The sequence below is a fragment of the Heterocephalus glaber genome, unplaced genomic scaffold (assembly GCF_053883595.1).
Source record: "Heterocephalus glaber isolate CG9 unplaced genomic scaffold, H.glaber_assembly_v1.0 deba00001608, whole genome shotgun sequence".
NCBI classification, from domain to species: domain Eukaryota; kingdom Metazoa; phylum Chordata; class Mammalia; order Rodentia; family Bathyergidae; genus Heterocephalus; species Heterocephalus glaber.
Window position 1 is genome coordinate 6,610,304 of NW_028258379.1, and position 23,353 is coordinate 6,633,656.

General features: G+C 36.7%; 1 protein-coding gene across 10 annotated transcripts in view; it reads left to right on the forward strand.

The window, feature by feature from the left end:
• Window positions 1-23,353, forward strand: part of Fut8 (fucosyltransferase 8) — a 368,007-nt gene that overhangs the window by 277,517 nt on the left and 67,137 nt on the right. For all 10 annotated transcript variants that reach the window (XM_087195286.1, XM_087195288.1, XM_004837380.4 and 7 more), the window contains one exon: window positions 15,693-15,930. In XM_087195286.1, coding sequence (XP_087051412.1) covers window positions 15,693-15,930 — 238 coding nt within the window. The remainder of the gene's footprint in view (window positions 1-15,692; window positions 15,931-23,353) is intronic.

Consider the following 23,353-nt stretch of genomic DNA (forward strand, 5'->3'; position numbering starts at 1 on the left):
ACCCTTACGTAAATACACAGTGCTTACATCTATATATGGCATTTTCACTATGTCTGGGATACATTTATGTAATTGTTGACTTCAGGATATCTTAAAATGATGAACAGACATGACCCTTAATTATCTTGAAACTTATTATTCAAACCATGTGGGTGGTGCATGCCTATAATTGCAACAGTGTGGGAGACAGGAGAAGTACAAGTTCTAGCCCAGCCTGGGCAACTTTGGGACTTGGTGAGATCTTCTTTCAAAATAAAAAATGGGGATCTGGAGATGTAACTTACTGCAAAGGCCATAGGTTCAGTCCCCAGTGCTGTCTCCCTGCCTAATAAAAAAAATGAAAAAATACTTTTTTTTTCATTACGTTTATTGGTACATTATAGGTATACATTATGACCACATTCCATTGGGAATTTGTACCTGTACATGATATATCTTGGTTCTTGATTTTTCCCCATTCCCCTTCCCCTCCCCTTCCACTCCTTCACCCCTCCCTATTTACAAAAGTTTTGTTTCCATTTTTCCCTTCTTTTCTCATATTTTTTTCTTTTCCTTCTTTCCTTTCCCCCACCCCCCTCTAGTTCCCCTTTTCCATTGGTCCTTTTCTTCCTATTTTACATTATCTAAAAGCTTATTCTCTCTAACTTACTGAATTATCTTACTTATATTAGATGAAATTGTACTTTAATGAAAGTCTTTAGGTCTATATACTTATTGTCCCTCCAGAATACACTCAAACTTGTTAAAGTATCAGATATCTCTTCATAGTACACCAGTGTTGGTTCAGATACATAGATAGATAGATTACATTTAATAGACTCAAATGCATTATCTCTTATATTTAAGAAGCCGAGTACTAAAATATTTAGCAAATGTACATTAGCTTCACTATAAATAATTCAGATGTTTTATTTACATCACTTATATTTATAATTGTCAATCTCATTCAAATCCACACAGTTTAACAGTTACCTCTAACATATCCACAAAACTTGAGACACCAGGTGAGCAAAATCAGAGGTCTCAGTGGGCCGGAGATTTAGCTTAGTGGTTCCGCCACCTGCCTTGCCAAGCGCAAGGACCCGAGTTCGATCCCCGGTACCAAAAAAAAAAAAAAATCAGCGGTCTCAAGCCATTTCGGGGTGGGTGGGCTCCCAAAATTGCTGTACTTAAAACATAGAAAATAATAGATGTTACATCTCAAACATTTAAAATGTAATTCTGTTTCATTAACAGTACAAGCAAAGGTATATTAACAGTTCTAAAGATAACTTTTCTTTCAAAAATTTTCTTAATTCGTATGTAGTAAAAGACATTTGAGTATGTTTTCTAAATTAGTTAGCACTTTTTTATTAATTTAGTTCCATGTAAACAGTTAACAGATTTAAGTATACACACAGATACAACATACAATACCCAAATGCACACAAACACATCAAAACAAAGACTACAGCTTTTTTTTTAGGTTTATCATTTACTAGCTTTTGTTTTGTTTTCTTGAGACAGTGTCTCAACCCAGTAATTCAGGCTGGCCTTGAACTCACAGCAGTCCTCCTACCTCAGCCTCCCAAGTCCTGGGATTAACAGGCATGTGCCACCACACCTGGCATTTACCAGCTTTTAAAAAGTTACACTAATGACCTGATGTTTTTTTCATAGCCATAAGAAATTTTGAATCCTAACTTGCTTTTATAAAGGTGTAATTCTTAGCTGAAGCAAGGTGAGACATTTATATCTCAAAGGCATGGAACACTTCCTGTGCCTTTTGGTCTCAGTCTGAGCTTCCTGAAGTTTTTCCTTCTTTCCTTAATTTATTAAAAGTTTTAGTCATTTTGTAAAAAGATCTTGCTGAGTTTTAAAACATTTCCCATTGTATTAAAATTTAGACACAGCAAGTCAGAAGTTTACACATTTTATTCTTTGTTCTATTGCCCAATTTCATACAAAAAATGAATTTAGGAATGTCAAATCTTCCCCCTGGAAGAAAACTCAAAGCCTCACCATCCTTGATTAAATTTCCTATTTTTCTCAAGTGTTCCCTAACTGAGGCAAAGTCAGATAATGGAGAAATGGCAGGAGGAAAAACAGGTCAATTGCTACCAAATGAAAGTTCTGGAAAATATTTTGAAACAATGAGAGCATACCCAATATAACCAGTTCAGAATAAACCAGTTCAGAATAAACCAGTTCAGCCAAAATGAAGAAAGATGCTGACTTATGTCCTAGAAAAAAATTTTTTTCAGGATGCGTCAGTAAGAGACATAAAAGAGTTTAATGGGCAGAAATTTAAATTTGAAGATACACACTGAAAGAAATAGAGTACAGACCCTTGAGAGAGAGGCACCTTATGATCTGGAGCTGGATATATTTAAGGAGTCTTGAGGGTATCCTCAAGATGGGTGATCTAGTGTGTATATTCCTGCTGTCTATCTGGTCACCCATCTGGCAGGCTATGTCAGAATGTAAACCATTTACCTGTGTTTGATGATGAGAGATGCTCCCCACTAATATTTTTACTTCCTTTGAGGGTGGAGGTCTGTGGGAGGAAGCACAATTTACAGGTTAAAAAGTGGTGGTCTATTCACAGGTAAAAGGACCAATTCATAGGTAAAAGAGAATTGCTCAGATTTATTTTGTCTTGGGAGAAGAGGAAAAAAATCTTTTAACTAGGATTCAGTAACGTTTGTGTCCTGCTCAAAAATGTATGCTCTTAGTAAAATAGACATTAATTCTGTTGTTTTTTTTTTTGTACCAGAGATAGAACTTGGGTCCTTGTGCTTGCAGGGCAGATGGCGGAACCACTGAGCTAAATACCCGGCCTGACATTAATTCTTATACACTGTATTCACAATCTCTGTAGCTCTGTTGTATTTATCTAAGAAATTCTGAAGATGTTAGTAATTCTTAGTCTTGGTATTGGTAAATGATGTACAGTACTTTGCCCTAAATTGTAATTCACAAGAAAAGGGTACTCTAAATATAGGCATAATGTACTTTTATGGCAGAACTTTGTTTCACAGAAATATTAGCTTTCTTTTTTTTTTCCCATTAAGTTTATTGGTACATTTTAGGTATAAAGTAAAGTTATATTCATCATTGGGATCATGTACCATTGCATGATGTATCTTGGTTCTTATTTTTTTCCCCTTCCCTTCCCCTCCCTTCACCCCCTCTACCCTTCCCTATTTGCAGACTTTGTTTCCATTTTTTTCCTTTTCTCACATTTTTTCTTTTCCCTTTTTTCCTTTCCCCTACCCCTCCCACTTCCCCTGCTCCTTTGACCTTTTCTTCCTGTTACACAATATCAATTATACATTTTTAAAATTACAGTATCAAGATCTAGGAGACATTACCACAGATTTTACAGAATTTAAAAGGATATAGAAAGCATATTTCAGAAATCTGTTTTGGAATAAATTTGACAACTTCTAAGAAGTACCTTGGAAGACAAATTAATGAAACTGACTCTGGAGGAAATAAAAAATTTGAATAGCACCTATTAAAGAAAGTATATTCCTAGCTTGAAAACCTACCTATATGACAACAGCAGGCTCATATACATTTTAACTGATAAATTATATCAAACAATTAAAGCAGAAAAAAGAAGGAACACTTCTCCCCTCATTTTAGGAACTCAACATGGTGCTAATCCTAAAACTGGATAAAGATAACAGAAGAAAAAAGTATGAGCATAGATAGAAATTTGTTTAACAAAATAAACTATTGGAAGTCAGATCTGGCACGATGTAGAAAGTGGTTTTGTTATAGGGATGGCAGTGTTCAGCATTGGAAGATCCACCCTCAAAAGTCGTCATTTTAACAGAGGAAAGGAAAAAGCCATATGATCCTGTCACTAGTTGGAGAAAAAGTATTGGACTAAATTCTATAGCTGTTCATGGTCAAAGCTATCAGGAGACTAGAAGTAGAACAGAACCTTCTCAACATATTAAAGACATGTACTGCATACTTCCAGGGAGAAAGCCTCATATGAATGGAGAAGATACAATGCTTTCTCTCTAAGGTGGGGAATAAGGGCAGATATGCTTACTCTTTATCTGTCCATTAAACTTTGAAACCTAGGTCCCACCAAAATAGTCTGGCAATAAAATGACACAATTAGGATAGGATTGGCAATGTAGAAGCAAAATCTTTATATGTAGATGAAATGATCATCTACAGAGAAAATACTAAGAAATCTGTAGGAGCCCCTAGAACTTGTATTTGAATTTAGCAGAATTAGAAAACACAAGGTATATATAAAAATTCAGGTCTGTGTATACTTGCTATAAATGAAGAACTGGATATTGAAATTTAAAAGTTATGTAGGAGTACAAAGGACCTAGACAAGTTAAAAACAAAAAAACAAAAAAGCAAAAACAGTGTTGGAAGACATTTAGTACCTAATTTTAAGACTTCCTCTAAAGGTACAGTAATCAAGGCAGTGGTGGTGTAAGGAAAGACATATAGCTCATTGGAATAAAACAGAATCTAGAAATAGAACCACACATATATGGTCCACTGAGATTTGAAAGATTATTTAACATTAGCATTTTATAGAATATAAACTCAATTCAAGAGCCGAGGAAGAGATAGTGTTTTCAGCAAGGCACTAGAACACCTGGTATCCATATATAAAAAATTAACCTCAACTCTTTATTTCCATACATGAAAATAACTTGAAGGGATCTATGAACCTAAATATGAAAGCCTTAAGGTATAAAACTTTAAGAAGAAATTATAAGGGAAAATATTTATGAATTCAGGTTAGGCAAGAACTTCCTAGGATACAAAAGACATGATGTATAAAAAAAAAATTGATAAATGAGATTCCATCAAAATTTAGAACTTTAAATGACATCATTAAAATGAAAAGTAGTCCTTAAACAGACCATATTTACAATGCATATAACCTATGACCAGAATATATAAAGAATTCTTAGAGCTCATTATTAGACAACCCAATTAAAAAGTAGACATAAGAAGATGATAAATAGCCAGTACAGCACAAGGAAAGGTGTGCAACTCTAGAATCAGAAAAACACTAATCAGTACAATAACAAGATTGAATTATACACTCATTAGGGAGATGAAGTTAAAAGTTTTAAAAGCCTTGTCATGACTTTCTCTTTTTGTTGGATTCTCCCCCTTTGTGTTTAATTTGTCACGCCCAATGCATTCATTCTGCTGAGCTTCCTGGGGTTGTGATCCTCATTGTCTTTTCCTAGGGTATTGTCTAAAATTTTTTGGAGTGCTGGTTTGGTATTCATGAAGTTCCTGAGGTGCTCTTTATCATGAAAGTATCTTATTTCTCCATCAATTTTGAAAGATAGTTTTGCAGGGTACATCAATCTGGGTTGGAGGCTGTTTTCCTTCAGGGCTTGAAATACATCACTCCAAGCTCTTCTTGCCTTGAGGATTTGCATTGAGAAGTCTGCTGTGATTCTGATGGGCTTTCCTTTGTATGTGATTTGTTTCTTTTCTCTCACTGCTTGTAGAATTTTGTTCTTCTGTTGGATTTCTGGAATTCTAACTTTTATATGCCTATGTGTAGACTTTTTGTGATCAAGGCTACCTGGAGTCCTATATGCCTCACTTATCTGTATGTCAAGTTCTTTTCCCCTGCTTGGGAAGTTTTCTGCCATCACTTCTGTGAACAGTTTTTTTATGTCATCTGCACTGTCTCCTCCTTCTTCATTGACTCCAGTCAGCCTTATGTTATTCTTCCTCACATTGTCTAGCAGCTGCTGGATTGATTTCTTGTGTTCCTTTACAATTTTAAAGCAATGTTTCTTTTCCTGGTCACTAATTGCAATCTTTTCTTCTGTATCTGAAATTCTATCCTCACATTGGTTCATTCTGCTGCGCAGACTTTCGATGGAGTTTTTAATGTCCTGGAAATCTGTTTGCATCTGTTTTATGGATTCCATTTGTTTCCTATGTTGGGATTCCATCATGTTCCTCAGATCCTCTATTTTTTTTTCTGTGTCCTCTCTAGATTTATTAATCATGTCTTGCACCATGAGCAAAATCTTTGCTGTTATCTGAGTAATTATTTCTGATTTCATTTTTCCCAGATCTTCTTTTGTTGCTAGTTCAGAGAGTCCAGGTGGTTGAGTATCAGATTGTTCCATCTTGTTTCCCTTTGGGGCTGCTTTAGGTGTTCCAGAAGTCTGTTTTTGAGGCTTGTTTACGTGTCTTCTCATTTCCAGGGGGGTGGGCTGGGTGGTGCTTCTGGTGCCCATGTGGCTCAGCTTCTCTGCCCTAGGAGCCTGGGATGGAGGTGGGGAGCTTCCTTCTGGGTGCTGGGACCGGCTCACCTTCTCTGCCCTAGAAGCCTGGGATGGAGGTGGGGAGCTTTCTTCCAGGTGCTGGGACCGGCTCAGCTTCTCTGCCCTAGGAGCTTGAGATGGCAGCAGGGGAGCTTCCTTCTGGGTGCTGGGTCTGGCTCAGCTTCTCTCAATATTAGCTTTCTTTAACTTAGCCACTCCAATTCATAGTTCAAATATACTGTACAGACTAGTTTTTCTTTGCTCTGTAAATCTAAAAAAAAAATGAGTAAAGACAGGAAGAAACCAGTAAATAGAAAGGAGAGGTATAAAGAAAGTTATGTATAAGAAAATATTTTTGGTAAGAAAGGGTCAAAGCCACAATATTTACAAAGTTATTTAAAATCAAAGTTTATAATATTATCTGAAACCAAACTATGTTTTCTAAAAATGTTGATCCACTTTTAGTAAAAATTTTCTGAAACTGTCCTTAGAAACAAAGGTTTGTGTTTTATCAAGATAATTCTTCTGCTTTCTGATGTTAGGCTTTTGGTTACATAAGAAACTGCATTTTAAGAGTTAAAAATTATTTAAATGTTGGCTTGTTAAAAAATGTTTTCAATAATCACTTTATAGTTGGTTAAATGAACAGTGGTTAATCTACATTATATCCTAAGTTTTATATATAAATATATATGTATATATGGGAAAATATATATGACAAAATATCTGTAAGTAAATTAATGTTAAGTTTATAGAGTTAGGATTACATAAGTTTAATGCATACAAAGTAACTAATAAGTGCTTTCTTTTATACACTACATTTCATCTAGACCTTAGACATAAAATGTTCAAGATTTTTGACATCTCTTTAAATTTGGTCTTAAAAACTTACTTATGGGCGGGGATTTAGCTCAGTGGTTTTGCTGCCTGCTGTGCAGGCACAAGGACCCGAGTTCAGTCCCCAGTACCAAAAAACAAAAAACTTACAATATCTACTGGCTTTGACTAATCTTTTAATGTATAGAAGAGATGCACTTTTACATTGAGAAATAAATCTATTTATGGTCATTAACACTGTTTCCTAGATTCTGGGAGATCTAGAGGTATCATTTGACATCTTGTCAGTGCTGTAACACTTATAAACCTATTCAAAGATCTAAATTTTACCTTAAGAGGTAAAACGAAATTAATATGTATAAAAGATTTCTGTATAGCTGTTATGCTAATTATTGGTGATCTCTCAGTATATTAAGTACACTTATGTTCCTCAAAGGATGTACAGACCCTCTAAAATACAAAACTTAAGAGGAAGACTTTACCATACAGTAGTCCTCAAAATTATCTATAATGATAGACTTTTACAGGCTTATATTTATGTGGTGATTATATAATTATATTATGATAGATGTGCCTAAACACTGTGTAGCCAGGCAGTGTCACCATGAGACTGGCGATTAGACTTTAGTCACCTGTGGAGTGCCTCTGTAGATAAGTACATTCTACTTGATTAAAACTTATTTATATCATTTAATATTTTCTAATTGGATAAGGATAACCAGTTATGTTATTTTATACTAAAATGGGAATTTAAATGTATTGTTAGTGATAATAACGAGAACTTTATGGCTCTAGTATAATAATATCATAATTTTTATGCTACAGTGGTACATTTGCTCTTAATTCTAAATTTTCCTCATAAATATTTATAATTGTCATGTGTCTACAGAAATATGACTTCTAAAAGACAACCTACACAGTGTGTTAAGATAGTACAGCACCTTCAAAACAGCTGGAGTCTAATACTACTAGTACTAATGTAACCATGATTCGTAGAAGAGGTACCTGTTCTCTTATGTTATATTTTGAAGTGCCCAGTATCCCAAAGGATTACAACAGTTAAAGCCTACTGTTCCCACTTCAAGAATGGTACAACTGACCATTTTGGGGTTCAATAACTGAGGCTTGGAGATCAAAGCTAAGGAAGATAATGGGCTAAGAGAATAGCCATTACGTTGGCCCCTGCCCTCCAAAGTCAGCCAGAACCCAGGACATTAGGAGATCCCTCTAAAAGGCTCATACAACTCCAGTGAGTCACTCAACCTTCTGCCAGTTAGGGTAATACTTATCTGTGTTAAAACTGAAGGTACATGTCCATTGCTTTCTATAGTTCAAGAGCATTGTCCAACCTTTAGGGTTTCCTTTGGCAAAGAAATAACTTGATTATATTGGGCCAATATCTTGTTTTTTATAGGTAAATTAAATATAAATAGGATAAATGTTTATAATAGAACATTTGAGTATATTTGGGTCTACTAAATCTGTTTTACACATTGTTTATATATAATACTGTGATAAGATCAAAGGATATCTGACCCTCAAATAAGTTTCATGTAACTATTCTAGAGGGATAATAATAACTGAAAATAGAAACTTTTGTCAAATTAAACGTCAACAAGTTAAAAATGAGCTTTAAACTGTAAGTCTCAAAGTGACTGAGGATAGTATTTGTTCATCATTTTAAGATACCTAAAGTTAATAAGTTGTATAAGCACAATTCATTTTACAATTGGTTTTTTAAAAATCTTTTTTATTTTTTATTTTATTTTTTTTTGGTACCAGGGATTGAACCCAGGACCTTGCGCTTGCCAGGCAGACATGGCGCCACTAAGCTACGTCCTTGGCCTAAAAAAATCTTTTTGATTTAAAGGTTGACCATAAGAGTTGATTGACCTGGTCTATTAATGGATTTGTTTATATGACCTAAAAGCTAACATCTTCAAGAGATGCTATGGTGGAGAGATATGGGACACTCCTATGACCCATAACACTAGGGAGGCTAAGACAGTAGGATCACCAAGAATTCGAGGTTGATTTGAGCTACATTGTTAGTTCAAGAGCAGCCTGAGCTATGTAGTGAAACTCTCAAAAAAAAAAAAAAATAGAGATACTGAAAAAGGCTTTTTTTTTACTGTCTAGTCTTTGCTTAAATTAAATGTGGCTTTTAATCACTTTAGCAGAGCATGGTGGCGCACACCTGTAATCTCAGCACTCAGGAGGCTAAGGCAGGAAGAGTGCCATAAGTTTGAGGCCAGCCTGGGCTACATAGTGAGTTCAAGATCAGCCTGGACTACATGGCAAAACTCTGTCTCAATCCCCTATCCCCCAATCACTTTGTTTTTATAGAAAAGCCTGGCAAGGTTCAAAAACAAAGATTTCAGGTTTTTCCCTCCTCAAGTATGTTATGTATTCTTTTCTAGATGTACAGTGCATACATCTACAAGTGACCTAACAGTTTGGGACACTAATATGAATAGTAACATGATTTTGAAAAACTACTGGTAACCTATAAGTGGGGCAGCATAATTTTTTAATGATCTAAAAGTTATATTTTTGTTATAAACTGATCATAATATCATAAATGTGTCTTTTTAATAGTAAAACATTTATTGGTACATTTTAGGCACACATAATGATAACACTCATCATAGGGAATTTGAACCTGTCCATGGTACAGCCTGCCTTTTTTCCCATTCCTCACTTCCCCTCAACTCCCTCCCCTCCCTATATGCAAAGCTTTGTTTCCATTTTTTCCTTCTGTTTTTACTTTTTTGGTCCCTTCCTTTCTTTCTCCCTCCCTCCTCCCTTGTTCCCCCCTCCCATTTGAACACTTTATTCCCATTTCCCGATGTCAATTATACATTTTAGTCCTTATTTCCACTTTCAGTTTCTCACACCAGAGAAAAGATGTGTTTTTTTTATTCAATGGTACTGCTCTGCCATGAAGAAGGTTGAGCTTCAGGCATTTATAACTAAATGGTTGTACCTCAAGACCATACTCTGAAGTGAAATAAATTGTACACACATGTTTAAGTACCCCATTGTTTTTCTGGTGTGAGAAACATAAATGTGTCTTTGACATAAAATATTACTAATGAGATAGTCTGTTCTAAGAAAAATTTTTTTTAAAAGAATTCAAACTGTAACCTATAGGGATAATAACAGAATCTTTTTTTTTGGTACCTGGGATCAAACTCGGGACCCTCCGCTTGGGAGGCAGGTGGTGGAACCACTGAGCTAAATCCCGGGCCCGATGTCAGAATCTTTATATTTAAGCCGGGTATGGTGACACACACCTGTAATACCAGAACCCAGGAAATGGAGGCAGGAGAGTCACCCAGAGGCTGGCCTGGACTACATAGTGAGTTCAAGGACAGCCTCAGCTGCATAGTGAGCCCCTGTCTCAACCAAACCAAAACAAATCTTTATGTTTAAAACAACAAGATTTAAGATATCAATCCATTCTTAGTAAAATTTACAACTGAACTATAAAGGTTTTACATTTGTCAAAATAATTTCTTATATTTACCATCTGTTTGGGCTTGTGTTTGGATATCTCCCCCAAAGCCTCATGCATTTGTAGGTTGGGGTTTTTCAGAGGTGGTAGTTCTAGAGTATGTGATGCGATGCTGGGATTAAGTGTGTGATGCTGTCATTAAGGGAGCATGATTACTAAATTAGACCACTGATTGGTTTGGCATAGTTCTGAGTGTAGAAAATGGGAAAGCCCCACCTTGGAGGTGAGTGCTTCCTGCCCTAAGGGTGTGTAGCCTGGATGGAATATAAGTGATTGAAAGAAGGCTGCTTCTGTCTCTTGCTGCTGCTGCTTCCCAACTTCTTTACTTTGCTACCTTCTGCCTGCCATGAGCCCTTTTTTCTCTGTGATGCCCCTCTGCCATGCCACCCTGCCTTGGAACCAGCCAACTATGAATTAAAACCTCTACAAACTGTGAACTAAATAAATCTTTCCTCCTTTAACTTTGGGTGTAGGGTGTTTTGTCTCAGCAATGAGAGAAAAGTAATTAAGACAGAATTTGGTACTGGGAGTGGGGTCGTTGCTGTGACATTACCTGGCCATGTAGTTCAGGAGACTGTGAAACTGTCTTGTGGGAAGAGTTTGGAAAGGTTTGGAGAAGCCTTAAACTGTACTTGATGGGAGATTCTAGTCAGAGCTCAGAAGACTAGAATGCTGATAGAAATACTTACCTGTAGTAAAGACCAGGCTCAGGAGGTTTCTGCTGGAGGAAGAAAGACTGCATTGGCTGTTGGATTCCAGACAATGTATGTTATGCATTGGGAGAAAGTTTGTCTACATTTTGCTCATGTTCAAAGACTGTCTGAGACTGAGATTAAGGGTGGTGGCTAATTAATCTTGCAGAAGAAATTTCAAGACAGTCTAATGTGGAGGCAGTGGAATGGCTACTGTTGGGTGCTTTTAGCCAGACCTGTCTTGAGAAGTCAGACCAAAGAGTCCAGCAGAATGATTTAAAACGCTGTGAGTTTGGCCAGTAAGGAAGCTCCACTAAAGCTATGGAATGCAAAGATAAAGTAGAGGTGAATTTGGTTGTTGAGAAGGAAGAGGACCATAGAAAAGATAGCCTGAGGACATCACAAGACGCAGCAGGACTCCAGCCCTTGGAGTCTCAAAATTGCAAAGGTGAAATACTTTACTTTGAGAAGCGAGCAGCAGAGCACCGTGTTCCAGAATGGCAGCAACCTAAAGAATTTGTTCCTGGGGATTGAGTGCAGAGTGCTCAGCATTCCAGGCACTTGACCCCTATAGCCAAGAGAAAAGGAAGCCTGGCTACTGTTCCATCTGTCAGCAGACCTTGGCATCATCCAAATGGTGCTGATTTTAGGTGCATGTAGAATGCAGGAGTTGTAAGGTCAGGAAGGCTTCCACACAGATTTCAGAAGACCTGGGAGGCCAGGCAATGTGCCGAGAGGACAGTGTGTGAAGGAAGCTGTGAGTGTGAAGCCAAAGGTGCAGTGGAGACCCCAGAAGTTTGGAGAAGCCATGAATGTGGATCATCTGAGGACAGCTGCAAGGCATGAGCAATGCTGGCCCAAGAGAGAAACCATGAGAGCTGCAACCACATGCAGTGTTGTATAGGTGAAGCCACCCAAACCCTTTGGTGTTCACATTTTGCTACAGATTGCCTCAAATGCTAGACATGGAACTATAGGATTTAATGTTTGCCCTGCTGGATTTGGATTTGCTTTGGTCCCATTCCCTTTATCCCCCTAATTGGAATGGAAATGTTTATCTTGTGCCATTGTATGTTGGAAGTGTTTAACTTTCTTTTCATTTGTACAGGGGTTTGAAGCTAAGAGTTTACCTTAAATCTTAGAAGAGACTTTAGACTTGGACTTTTCAGCAATGCTGAAACTGTTAGGATTTTGGCAACTCTTGGAAATGGACTGAGTGCCTTTTGCATAAGGGGATATGCATGAGTCTGTGGGGGCCGGGGGGCAGAATGTTATGGCTTGTGTCTAGATGTCCCCTCAAAGCCTCATGCATTCATAGGTGGGGCTTTTCATAGGTGACTGGATCTAGAGTGTGTGATGCTGGGATTAAATGTGTGATGGTGGAATTAAGTATGTGATGCTGTCATTAATTAAGGGTGTGTGATTAGTAAATTAGTCCACTGATTGGTTTGGCATAGTTCTGGGTGTGGATAAGGGGAAGGCCCACCCAGAGTGTGAGTGCTACCCGCCCTAAGGCAGGTAGCTTGGATAGACTATAAGGGACAGAAAGAGGGCTGCTGCTGTCACTTGCTGCTGCTCCTGCTTTGCTACCTCACTGCTTTTTTTGCCTTCTGCCTACCATGAACTGTTTCTCCTCTATGGTGCCCCTCTCCCATGCCAACCTGGCTCAGAGCTAGCCAACTATGTCAACTTCAGTTTCAGCCAATTGAAACCTCTACAAACTGTGAGCTAAATAAATCTTTCCTCGTTTAACTTTGGGTGTTGGGTATTTTGTCTCAGCAATGAGAAAAGTTAAGACAGACATCATCTTTTCTTAGGTTTAAATTTAGGAAAATAAGTCTTAGCTAGTTAACCTATGTGTCTGTTTAAAGTTTTGGTTATGTGAACTACTATTATATGTGATATACCTTATTTTTTAAAATGCCACTGTCCTGGTATACTATAGTCAGTTATGATTGTTAATCTTAATATGCTGAAAAAGCAACTGAATTGTTTTTGCCTTTCTGCTTTGTTTATTGCTAATAGTCAATTATTGCTAATAGTCAACTGGCAAGAATTATACTCTTTTTGGGGGTGGGGTACTGGGGATTGAACTCGGGTCCTTGCACTTGTGCAGCAGGCAGTGAAAGCACTGAGCTAAAATCCCTGGCCCTAAGAGTTATTCTCTTCTTGCTCAATAATGTATGGTGATTAGCCCTGAGTTTGCCTAATCTCACCCCCTTCAAGATTGACAACACCAGAATGAACAATTTCCAAGGACATCCAGCTGTGCTTGCGAAGTCTCTAGCCATTGTCCTAAACTTTAAGTCACCTGGGAATAAAACATCCCCAGGTATAAAGATTCTAGAACTATGGTACCAGGACTGAGATAATGATCAGCTAACCCCCACCTCAACAGCTGATCATTAAAAGCTGGCCTCTTGCTTTTGTGGGTGGATAAGTGTGAATCCGTGTATAAGAGTGTGCCCCTTCCAGCTACCTAAGCTGGAGTCCTTTTTTACCTTTCCTCTTAACTTTCTGGATTAAAACTTTTTCAGTAAATTTCTCCTTTAATTTTAATTTCTATTTTTAGTAAAAGCAAGGATCCAAACTATCCTAAACATTTATTCCCAAGATCCTTTGATAAAATCCTGTAGAAATTAAATAATAAAAATTTACCATTTCCATATGACATCATACTTTTTTGTTCCTCTGAAATCTTTTGTGCTTATAGCAACAAGGCTGAGTTTTTCATTTGTTTTTTGGTACTGGGGATCGAATTCAGGACCTTGTGCTTTCAAGGCAGGCGACACGGCACGACTAAGCTAAATCCCCGGCACAAGGCTGAGATTATTACTTTAGGGGTCTTCCATGAGTTCATATTCTCAAAGGAGAAGAATCAGCAGCTTTGGTGCTTGAATGTGAAACCAAATCTTGCTGAATTCCGCTAGGGCTCTCTTGGATTGGTAAGGGCTTTAACTTTTCTTAAGAGATTCTTGATGATAAGGGTTCTGCTTTAAAATAAAAAAGACCAGTTTATTGTGACACGTTTGAATATGTGCCGCTTCTGAACCTGACTGTATTGCATTTGCCCTTCACTTCTTTTTCTCCAGAATGATTTTAAAAGTATACACTCAAAGATACCCTCACCATCTTAGCTTTTGTTAAGTAGGGCTCTACTTGACTGAACAGATGTTATCCCTGGAATATAATTTCAGAGTAGAGGTATGGTGACTGCTTATTCAAGCTCATGTAAACTGAGACCTGATTACCTTTCCACTTGCTGTGTGGGGGAAAGATTCTGTTCCTAGAGGAGCTCATCTTTTCATCTCTGGGAGACAAATGAGTTTGGGAAATGTCTCAGATTAGAGTCTTTGACAAAATGAATTGTTATATGAAGAACTAAGGTTTAGTAACCGCTCATACAAATTAGAGAAGAATCTAAACTTTAGAATTAAAAAAACATATTGGGTGGGCCAGGGATTTAGCTCAGTAGTTTCGCCGCCTGCTGCTCAAGTGCAAGGACCCGAGTTCGATCCCCGGTACCAAAAAAAAAAAAAAAACAAACAAAACATATTGGGTAATCATTTTATGAAAAAATACAGAATTAGGAAAATGGAGCTCCCCATTAAAAACTGGCATAACACATCCTCAAGGTAACCAGTAAAGGACAAGTCTGGGTGCAGTGGGGAGAACTTCAAGTACCTGTCATCAAAGCTATCTAGAAAAAGTTGTCTGACTGATATTTTGTCATATTCAGATTTACTCAGTGCTTTTTACTTCATAATGAAAATATAGATATTATTTGTAATACCTAGAACTGTGGAGATAGACTGAATTAATAGAAAAATTACAGATTTCCCTTTAAGATAAATTATCATAGAAGGTAAGCTCAGAATACTGAAATGCTGCTAGAATAAATTAACCATTTCACTTCAGAAAGTTTTCAGTGTTTGCATCCTTGACTTCAGAGTTGGTCACACTTGGATGTTCTGAATGATAGAGAAGCGAGGTTTTTTTGTTTTGTTTTGTTTTTAAACTGCTTAATTTCACATTTGTTTAGTGATATTTCCAAAGTGATTGTTCTGTTTTACAAAATTGCAGTCTTTTTATTGGATCCAACATCAAGTTGGGCATGGTGGCACACACCTGTAATACCAGCACTTGGGAGGCTGAGGCAGGAAGATCACTGTGAGTTTGAGGCCAGCCTTGGCTATATAATGAGTTGAAGACCAGCCTAAACTACCTAGTAAGACCCTGCCTCAAAAAGCAGAAAAGAAAAAGAAATATACTCCATCAGTCCTGGCTTACTATGTTTTTGATACTTGTCTCTTATAAAGAGAAGTTGACATCTCTGTACAACTTACCTTCATCTTTGTTTCTTTTTCTCTCTAACAGAATCCCAAGGACTGCAGCAAAGCCAAAAAGCTGGTGTGTAACATCAACAAAGGCTGTGGCTATGGCTGTCAACTCCATCATGTGGTCTATTGCTTCATGATTGCATATGGCACCCAGCGAACACTCATCTTGGAATCTCAGAACTGGCGCTATGCTACTGGTGGATGGGAGACAGTGTTTAGACCTGTGAGTGAGACGTGCACAGACAGATCTGGAGTCTCCAGTGGACACTGGTCAGGTAGGGAGCTTGTGCCGCCTGTCAGATCTCTGACATGAACAGGTTATTAGATTTTTAGGAGCAGTTTCATGGATCATAATCATCTTTTCTTTTGGATCCAGGTATGCTATATGGTATCCAAATAATATGTAGAAAAACAGTATTGTATTTTAAAAAATATTTTATGGTCTGTTTCATTTCTGATGTTTATTTGTATTTGGATTTTACAAAATCACTGAACTTTTTCAAGGAGCATAACAGTCTTTTAACAAGTGATACGGCTTTCACTTTCTAGGGTGCTTTCAAGTATTGAATTCATTTGATCCCTATAAATTGATATATTGTATAAAATTTTATACATTGTATATATTATTTTGTGCAACATATGATTTACTTATAAATTTTCACATTGTATAAAGTAGACTTGTGGGTCTCAAATATTAGCATACCTGGAAGACTTTCTGATTCAGAAAGTCTGGAGTAGGGCTAAGTGTTGGGAGCAATGCTACATAATTCTAGGGAAAAATCATTTGAGTAGGCCTAGTTCTCCAGCCTACAGCCCAGCTATGACATTCCAGACATAATTGCATTTTGGCCTCCGGTCACAACTGAGACCTCAGTGATCCCGAGATGCTGTAATCTCCAGGACAAGACCGCACCTGGGGGATGCCAGGGAGGAACCAAATCTTCATCTGCATAGTTCCTCATTGTTCTTAGATTTCCACTGCCCCCCAGCCTTTTGTTACACCTTGTTTATCCCAATGTGAAGTACTGAATTCTGCATTTCACTTGTTACATTTGTTTCCCCCTGTACTGAATAAAAGGTGCTGCAAGCTAGGGGTTTTTTGTCTTTGCTGCCCAGAGCAGCACTGATCAGACCCAAAGCTCAGCTTCTTCTCATTTGTCTACCTTTCCTGTAATTCGCCGTGTGCTGCCTTGACTCACAGGAGACTAGGACTTACTGCAGAGGTTCTGGTAACATCCCCTTCCCCTGTTCCCTACAGCTAAGAATTTGCATTTCTGACAAAATTTCCAGATTTTGGAACCACATTTTGAGAATCATTAAGGTAGACTATACAAGTAACTTTATCTCCGCTTTGTAGTTGGATACAGTGAAGCCTAATTTGTTGGTTGTTTGGTGTTTTGTTTTGTTTTGTTTTCCCAAATTGGAGATTGAATGCTGAGCCTCCTGTACTGAGCTAAGCCCTAGTCCATTTTATTATTTTGCTAAGTCCCTGTATTGCCTAGTCTGGGCTGTAACTTGCCACGTTGCTCCCTCAGCCTCCCAGAATGCTAAGATTACAAGTCTGTGCCATCATATTCAGCTTGTCTCACTTTTATGTGATTTTAATTTTATTCAGGAAACATATCATGAAGAATAAAATGAATTAAGATGCTATCATAGGCATTCTAAAAAGATAAAAAAATTATTCTTTCTCTCCAAGAAGGTACTAGACTAGTGTTACTACTGATCTACGTTTTTTTTTAGCCCCCTACATTCATGCTCTTTAAATAAGGTATAAAGTTGGGCTATCTTCTTTTTAAAATCTTTGTTTTATCATTTTTGTAATATTAGGGAAATTACTTAATCCAGGCCTCAGTTTTCTTCTCAGTAAAATGAGGAATAATAACTTACTTCATTGAACCATTCATAGCATTAAATAATAAATGGAATATACTTAGCACACGATATAAGAGCTTTAGTAATTGTTAGCTACATTAATACCCTTTATTTATTGAGCAAATATATAAAGAGTCCTTACAGTGTGGCAGATACTGAACTAAGTGGCTAGCATCAGTGCTAAACAGGACAGTGCACTGTTTCTGCATTTACATCTTGTGGGATGTCAAATGTTTAAAAAGCTGGTTGACATGTATGTGGGTTTTTTGGAGTTTTGTTTTGTTTTCCATCCTTAGCAAAAAAAAAGTAGTACCCGACTATTCACAGAAGTATCATGAAAATTAATTGGGTAATTTTTTAAAAAATATTTTGAGTTGCTCTATAAAAGAGTCCATATGGATTAAAAGTATTATCTTGTAATATGATTTTGTCATCTATAAGATGATGTATTATCCTTATTCCACATATCAACATATTTTTATGAGTCACTTCATATTTTAAAATGAACTGCTTAATCTAGAACCTCACTGAGTTTTAGTTTTAAGGTTATATCTTCCTAGTCTGTATTTTTTCAATAGTACTGGCTGATAAGATATAAAAATTAAGAAGATACTGTACTAAATTTATCAACCAAAAAAAGAAACTCTGCCATGCTTGCTGTGAGCTAATGTTTTTCATTTCAAGGACCTAGTTCAGTTTTAAGTTTCATGATTGTGAAAATTTATAGCCAAAATAGGGCATAGTCCTGTATTTCCCTGATTCTACAGAAAGGCAACTTTTTCTCTCCAATACTGGGGATTGAATCCAGGACCCTTGCACTGAGTTACATCCCTAGCCCTTTGTTTATTTTGAGACAGGATCTCACTAAGTCCCTAAGTGTCCATGCTGGACTCAAACTTGGCATCCTCCTGCCTCAGCTGCCAGAGTGCTGGGATTGCAAATGTGTACCACCACACCAAGTGAGAGCCAATTTTTTGAATAGTAGTCAATTAATAGAAAAGTGAAAAGATACCCTCCTTAGATTTATAAGTTTTAGTATACAGTTTGGTTCTGCCTATATGCAACAAGATTTGGTTTATTTGATTGTTTAATCCTTTATATATTTTATAGTCCATAGTAGCAACCACATGATGTGGAAGTTAAAAATTAATTTCAAACATTCAAAATTTCTTTTTCTTTCTTTTTTTTTGTTGTTGTTGTGGCTTTTTTTGTTGTTGTTAAATTCTTTTATTGGTACGTTTTAGGTATACAACACAATTACATTTCTCATTGGGAATTGTACCTTTACATAATGCATCTTGGTTCTTATTTCTTCCCCATCCCTAGCCCTCCCTTCACCCCCTCCACCCTTCCCTATTTACAAAGACTTTATTTCCATTTTTCCATTTCTCATCATTTTTCCTTTCCCTTCTTTCCTTTCCCCTGCCCCTCCCACTACCCCTACCCCTTTGAACCTTTTCTTCCTATTTTGCATTATCGATTATTCATTCTAATCATTGGTACATTTTAGGTATACAATATAATGACATTCATCATTGGAAATTTGCACCTTTACATAGTCTCTCTTGTTTCTTATTTTTCACCCTTGCCCAGCCCTCCCTTCAACCTCTCCTTTCCTCCCTATTTACAAAGATTTTGTTCCTATTTTTCCATTTTCTCATATTAATCCCATTCCCTTCTATCCTTTCCCCTAGCCCTCCCACTTCCTTCCCCTTTGCCCCTTTTCTTCCTATTTCACATCACCTATTATACATTTTAGTCCTTATTTATACTTTCAGTTTCTCACACCAGAGAAACTATTCGGTATTTATACATGTGTGTCCTATTTATTTCACTTAAGAGTATTGCCTCAATGTGCATCCACTTAGCTGGCGGGGCTGTGGGGAAAGAGGAACACTGCTCCACTGCTGGTGGGAGTGTAGGCTGGTACAACCACTATGGAAATCAGTGTGGAGATACCTCAAAGAACTAGGACTGGAAGTCCCATTTGACCCCGCTATTCCACTGCTGGGGATCTTCCCCAAAGAATTAAAAGAATCATACCACAGTGATATATGTGCGCCCATGTTCATAGCGGCACAGTTTGTGATAGCTAAAACTTGGAAACAGCCCAAATGCCCATCAACTGGAGACTGGATAAAGAAAATGTGATTTTTTTATAAAATGGAGTACTACTCAGCCGTAAAAAATGAGAAATCAAACATTCAAAATTTCATAATGTTACAAATAGGAGCTAGGAATCATCTTTTACTTATCCTTTGCTTATCGGGAATCCAAGATGTAGTTAAGGCTAAATAATTTTTTCAGGGTCATAAAGTTTGTATAAATGACAGAACTTTAGTGAATGCATTTACTTCTACCTATTTCTAGTCTAGATCCTTCCCAGTAAACTCATGCCAAATACCTTATCCTACCTAAACAAGGATTAGAGGCATAGAAACTGCCTGGAATGTCTAGAAACTAAATAAAATAATTTTAATATTTCTGCCCCTCTTCTTTCCCATATGCTGTAACTTATTCCAAACTTTCCATACAATTTTCAGTATTGAAGAGTCATCAATTATATTTTCTCAGTCATTTGCACTTCCTGATCAAAGAATTCATTTTATCATGGTCAACAGAATTATAATTTTAATTTAATAGATCTTTTCTTTATTACCATAGGTATTATGTAAAATATATTTTTCTTCATGCTAATGAATTGGATTGAACTGAATTGAATCAAATTAAAAGATACTTTTAATTAAGCTAGTTTTTTTGGTTTTTTTGATACAGGGTCTCACTGTATAGTTCAGGATGGCCTTGAACTTACTATGTAGACCAGGCTGACGTCAAACTCATAGGAATCCTCTTGCCTTAGCCTCCCAAGTGCTGAGATTAGAGGCATGTGCCACCGTACTTGGTATCTAGTGATTATTTTTAACATGCTTGCAGAACTCACTGTAACTAAGATAATTTAGATAATAATCTTATATCCAACAGAAGATATTTATGTTTGAACTTGGAATAGTTTTGTTTTTATAAAAAGTATAGTTGCCATCCATTTATGGTTCCATATATCTTTTGGAGAAACTGATTAGCAGGTTTCCAAGAATTAGAGGAAGCAAAGTGAATTCGAATAAGCTCCTAGACATTAATCCTTTAGGTAGCTATATGTCAGTTACATCTGTTGTTCTGACTTGTACAAAGAATCTTGGACCAGATGAGGTAGGACACATCTATAATTTCAAGTGAGACAGAATCACCTGGGCAACTTAGCAAGATACTGTCTCAAAATAAAAACAAATTTTAAAAAGAATCTTGAGATATTTTGTTTGGCATCTCTTCCATGCAATTATTATTGTTCATATACACTTGACAAGATAGGTCTGTGGGTAGAATTTCATGATCCCTGTGTCACTAGTATAGGAATTATGTATACTTTATCATTTCAGTAACTACATCATACCTTGGTACAGCTTGACTTCTGTTTTCCTCTTGCATTATTTTAGTTGTAAAAACATATATAATAAGTAATTTTGTTAAATGAAGGAAAATATTCAAGATTATGCTTCCAGTTAAAAATAATCAAACTCTTTCCCATCACCTATACATGTCATGCTCTAATAGTTTTGTGTTCAGAGCTTGCTGATAAAATGATCAGTTTATTTTTGTATACCACAAAATATTTCCTAAACCTGAACTAACTACATGTAGAAGACTGCCTGATTCTTCCACAAAGATTTCTTTTCTTTTTGCGGTACCGGGGATCAAACTCAGGACCTTGCTCTTGCAAGGCAGAGGCGGTGCCACTGAGCTAAAACCCCAGCCCCCACATAGATTTCTTGTGTTAATTCAGAATGGGGATCTTTTGGAGTAAAGGTCGTGTTATTAGTCTGAGCTGGCTTGAACTTGCTGTCTAGCCTAGGCTGTCCTCAAACACATGTGATCTCCTCTTTGCTTCCTGAGTGCTAGGACTGCTGAGATTACATGCATGTGCCACCACTCCTAGCTTGTTTGCCTCTGTATTTAATGGTTTAAAGTATCCTTAAAAATGATTTATTTTTAAAGTGTATTTGCTTTGTTAAGCTGTGTATGACAGTTAGCTTCCAAAGAGCTTTTTTAGTTGGTATAAATACCCTTGAGTAAATGATTTAATGATAGAGAACCCAGCCACTTAAACTCAGTTCTCTACTGTTTTTTCCTTTATAAATATTGAAAAATTATTCAGATTAACAGTTAAATTACTTTGGCTGCTTTGTCTTTGCTTAAGTTATCTTCTTCCCATTGCTTTAATAAATATGTAACAATTTGAAGTGAATTACTTAATATGATTAATTGGAAAACATTTTTGTAAATGAAAATAATGACTAGTAAGAAATAGTTTTCCCTAGAGGTGTCTGGTTTAAGTCCATGTTAAGATAGAGAGCAATTTGCAATATTTATTTATCTAAAAAATACTGGATGGTTACCTTCTCTCCATGCCTCATTCTAAAATGGTTTTGGTCAGAGACATTTATTTAACATACATCCTTAAGGTTTATGTGGAGGAAGCCTTAAATTAAAAGTAATTGAGGCCTGGCACAGTGGCATGTACCTGTAGTCCCAGCTACTCGAGAGACTGAGGCATGAAGATAACTTGAGCCCAGAAGTTCAAGACCAGCTTGGGCAACATAGTGAGACCCTGCCTCAAAGTAAGTAAGTACCCATGCTGGACTACATGGAGAAGACATAGTACTTCCCTTATCATAGCGCTTCCCTTGTCCACAGACAAAAGCAGGTGACTGAATGAATAAAGTATATTTTGATAATATTATGATGTGGCTAAAAGTATTCTGAAACACTATTTGTACATATGTGGAGCTTTTGGAAGAAGTGATTTTTAAGCTGAGACCTAAAATATGAATAGGAGTCAGCCAGTCTACGTAGAGACAGTGGAAGAATTTTCTATCAGTGGGCACAATATGTGAAAAGATGCAAGAGAACATGGCAGTCACTGAGAGAATTGGAAGCAGTTCATTGTAAGGTTTAAATCTTGAATGTAGCCTAAAGTTTTGTTTTAAAAATAAATGTCACAGGGCCGGGGATTTAGCTCAGTGGTTCCGGCGCCTGCCTCGCAAGCACAAGGTCCTGAGTTCGATCCCTGGTACCAAAAACAAAACAAAACAAAACACAAAAATAAATGTCACTTTCAGGGTTTCCATTTGGATGGTTGAATGATTTTTGTTCCTCACTGAAACTTAAGATTTTAATTCAGAAATCAAAGCTTTTTATTTTTGGTTCAGAGTGGACAGAGTTATAGGGAGTCAGATTGTTTTTAGCTTCCTCTTGGTGTTATCTTAGAACAACTAAACTCTAAGCAAATATCTTAGATCAGAAAGAAAATCTTCAGCAAGCAGAGCACATAATAAAATATACTTTAAATAATTTCTGTGAAGTTAATATTTTTAACCCCCTACTAATACATCTGAGGAAATCATCTAAATGTTCTAACTAACTTGTATCCTTAATAGGAGCCTATGTCAGGTAGATTCTTGCTGGACTAGTATTAAGCAATGATCTGATTGAAAATCTGTAGGCATATTATGCGGGTTAGTATAAGTCATAAATATGCTTCTATGTGTTATTTTTTACAGAAATATTTCCAGTCTCAGATGAATAGATTAGTAGAAACTTAAAGGCATATACTATTTTGAATCCCTTATTCTGTAAGAAATCTTGTTTCTCTGTTTAAGTGATGTGTGAAATAAGAAAGAATGCTATGGTGTGAATGTGATTCCAGTTATGCTGTTTTTAGCTTTCTGAACTTCAGCAATTAACTTAGCTTCTACACCGCAAGTTGGA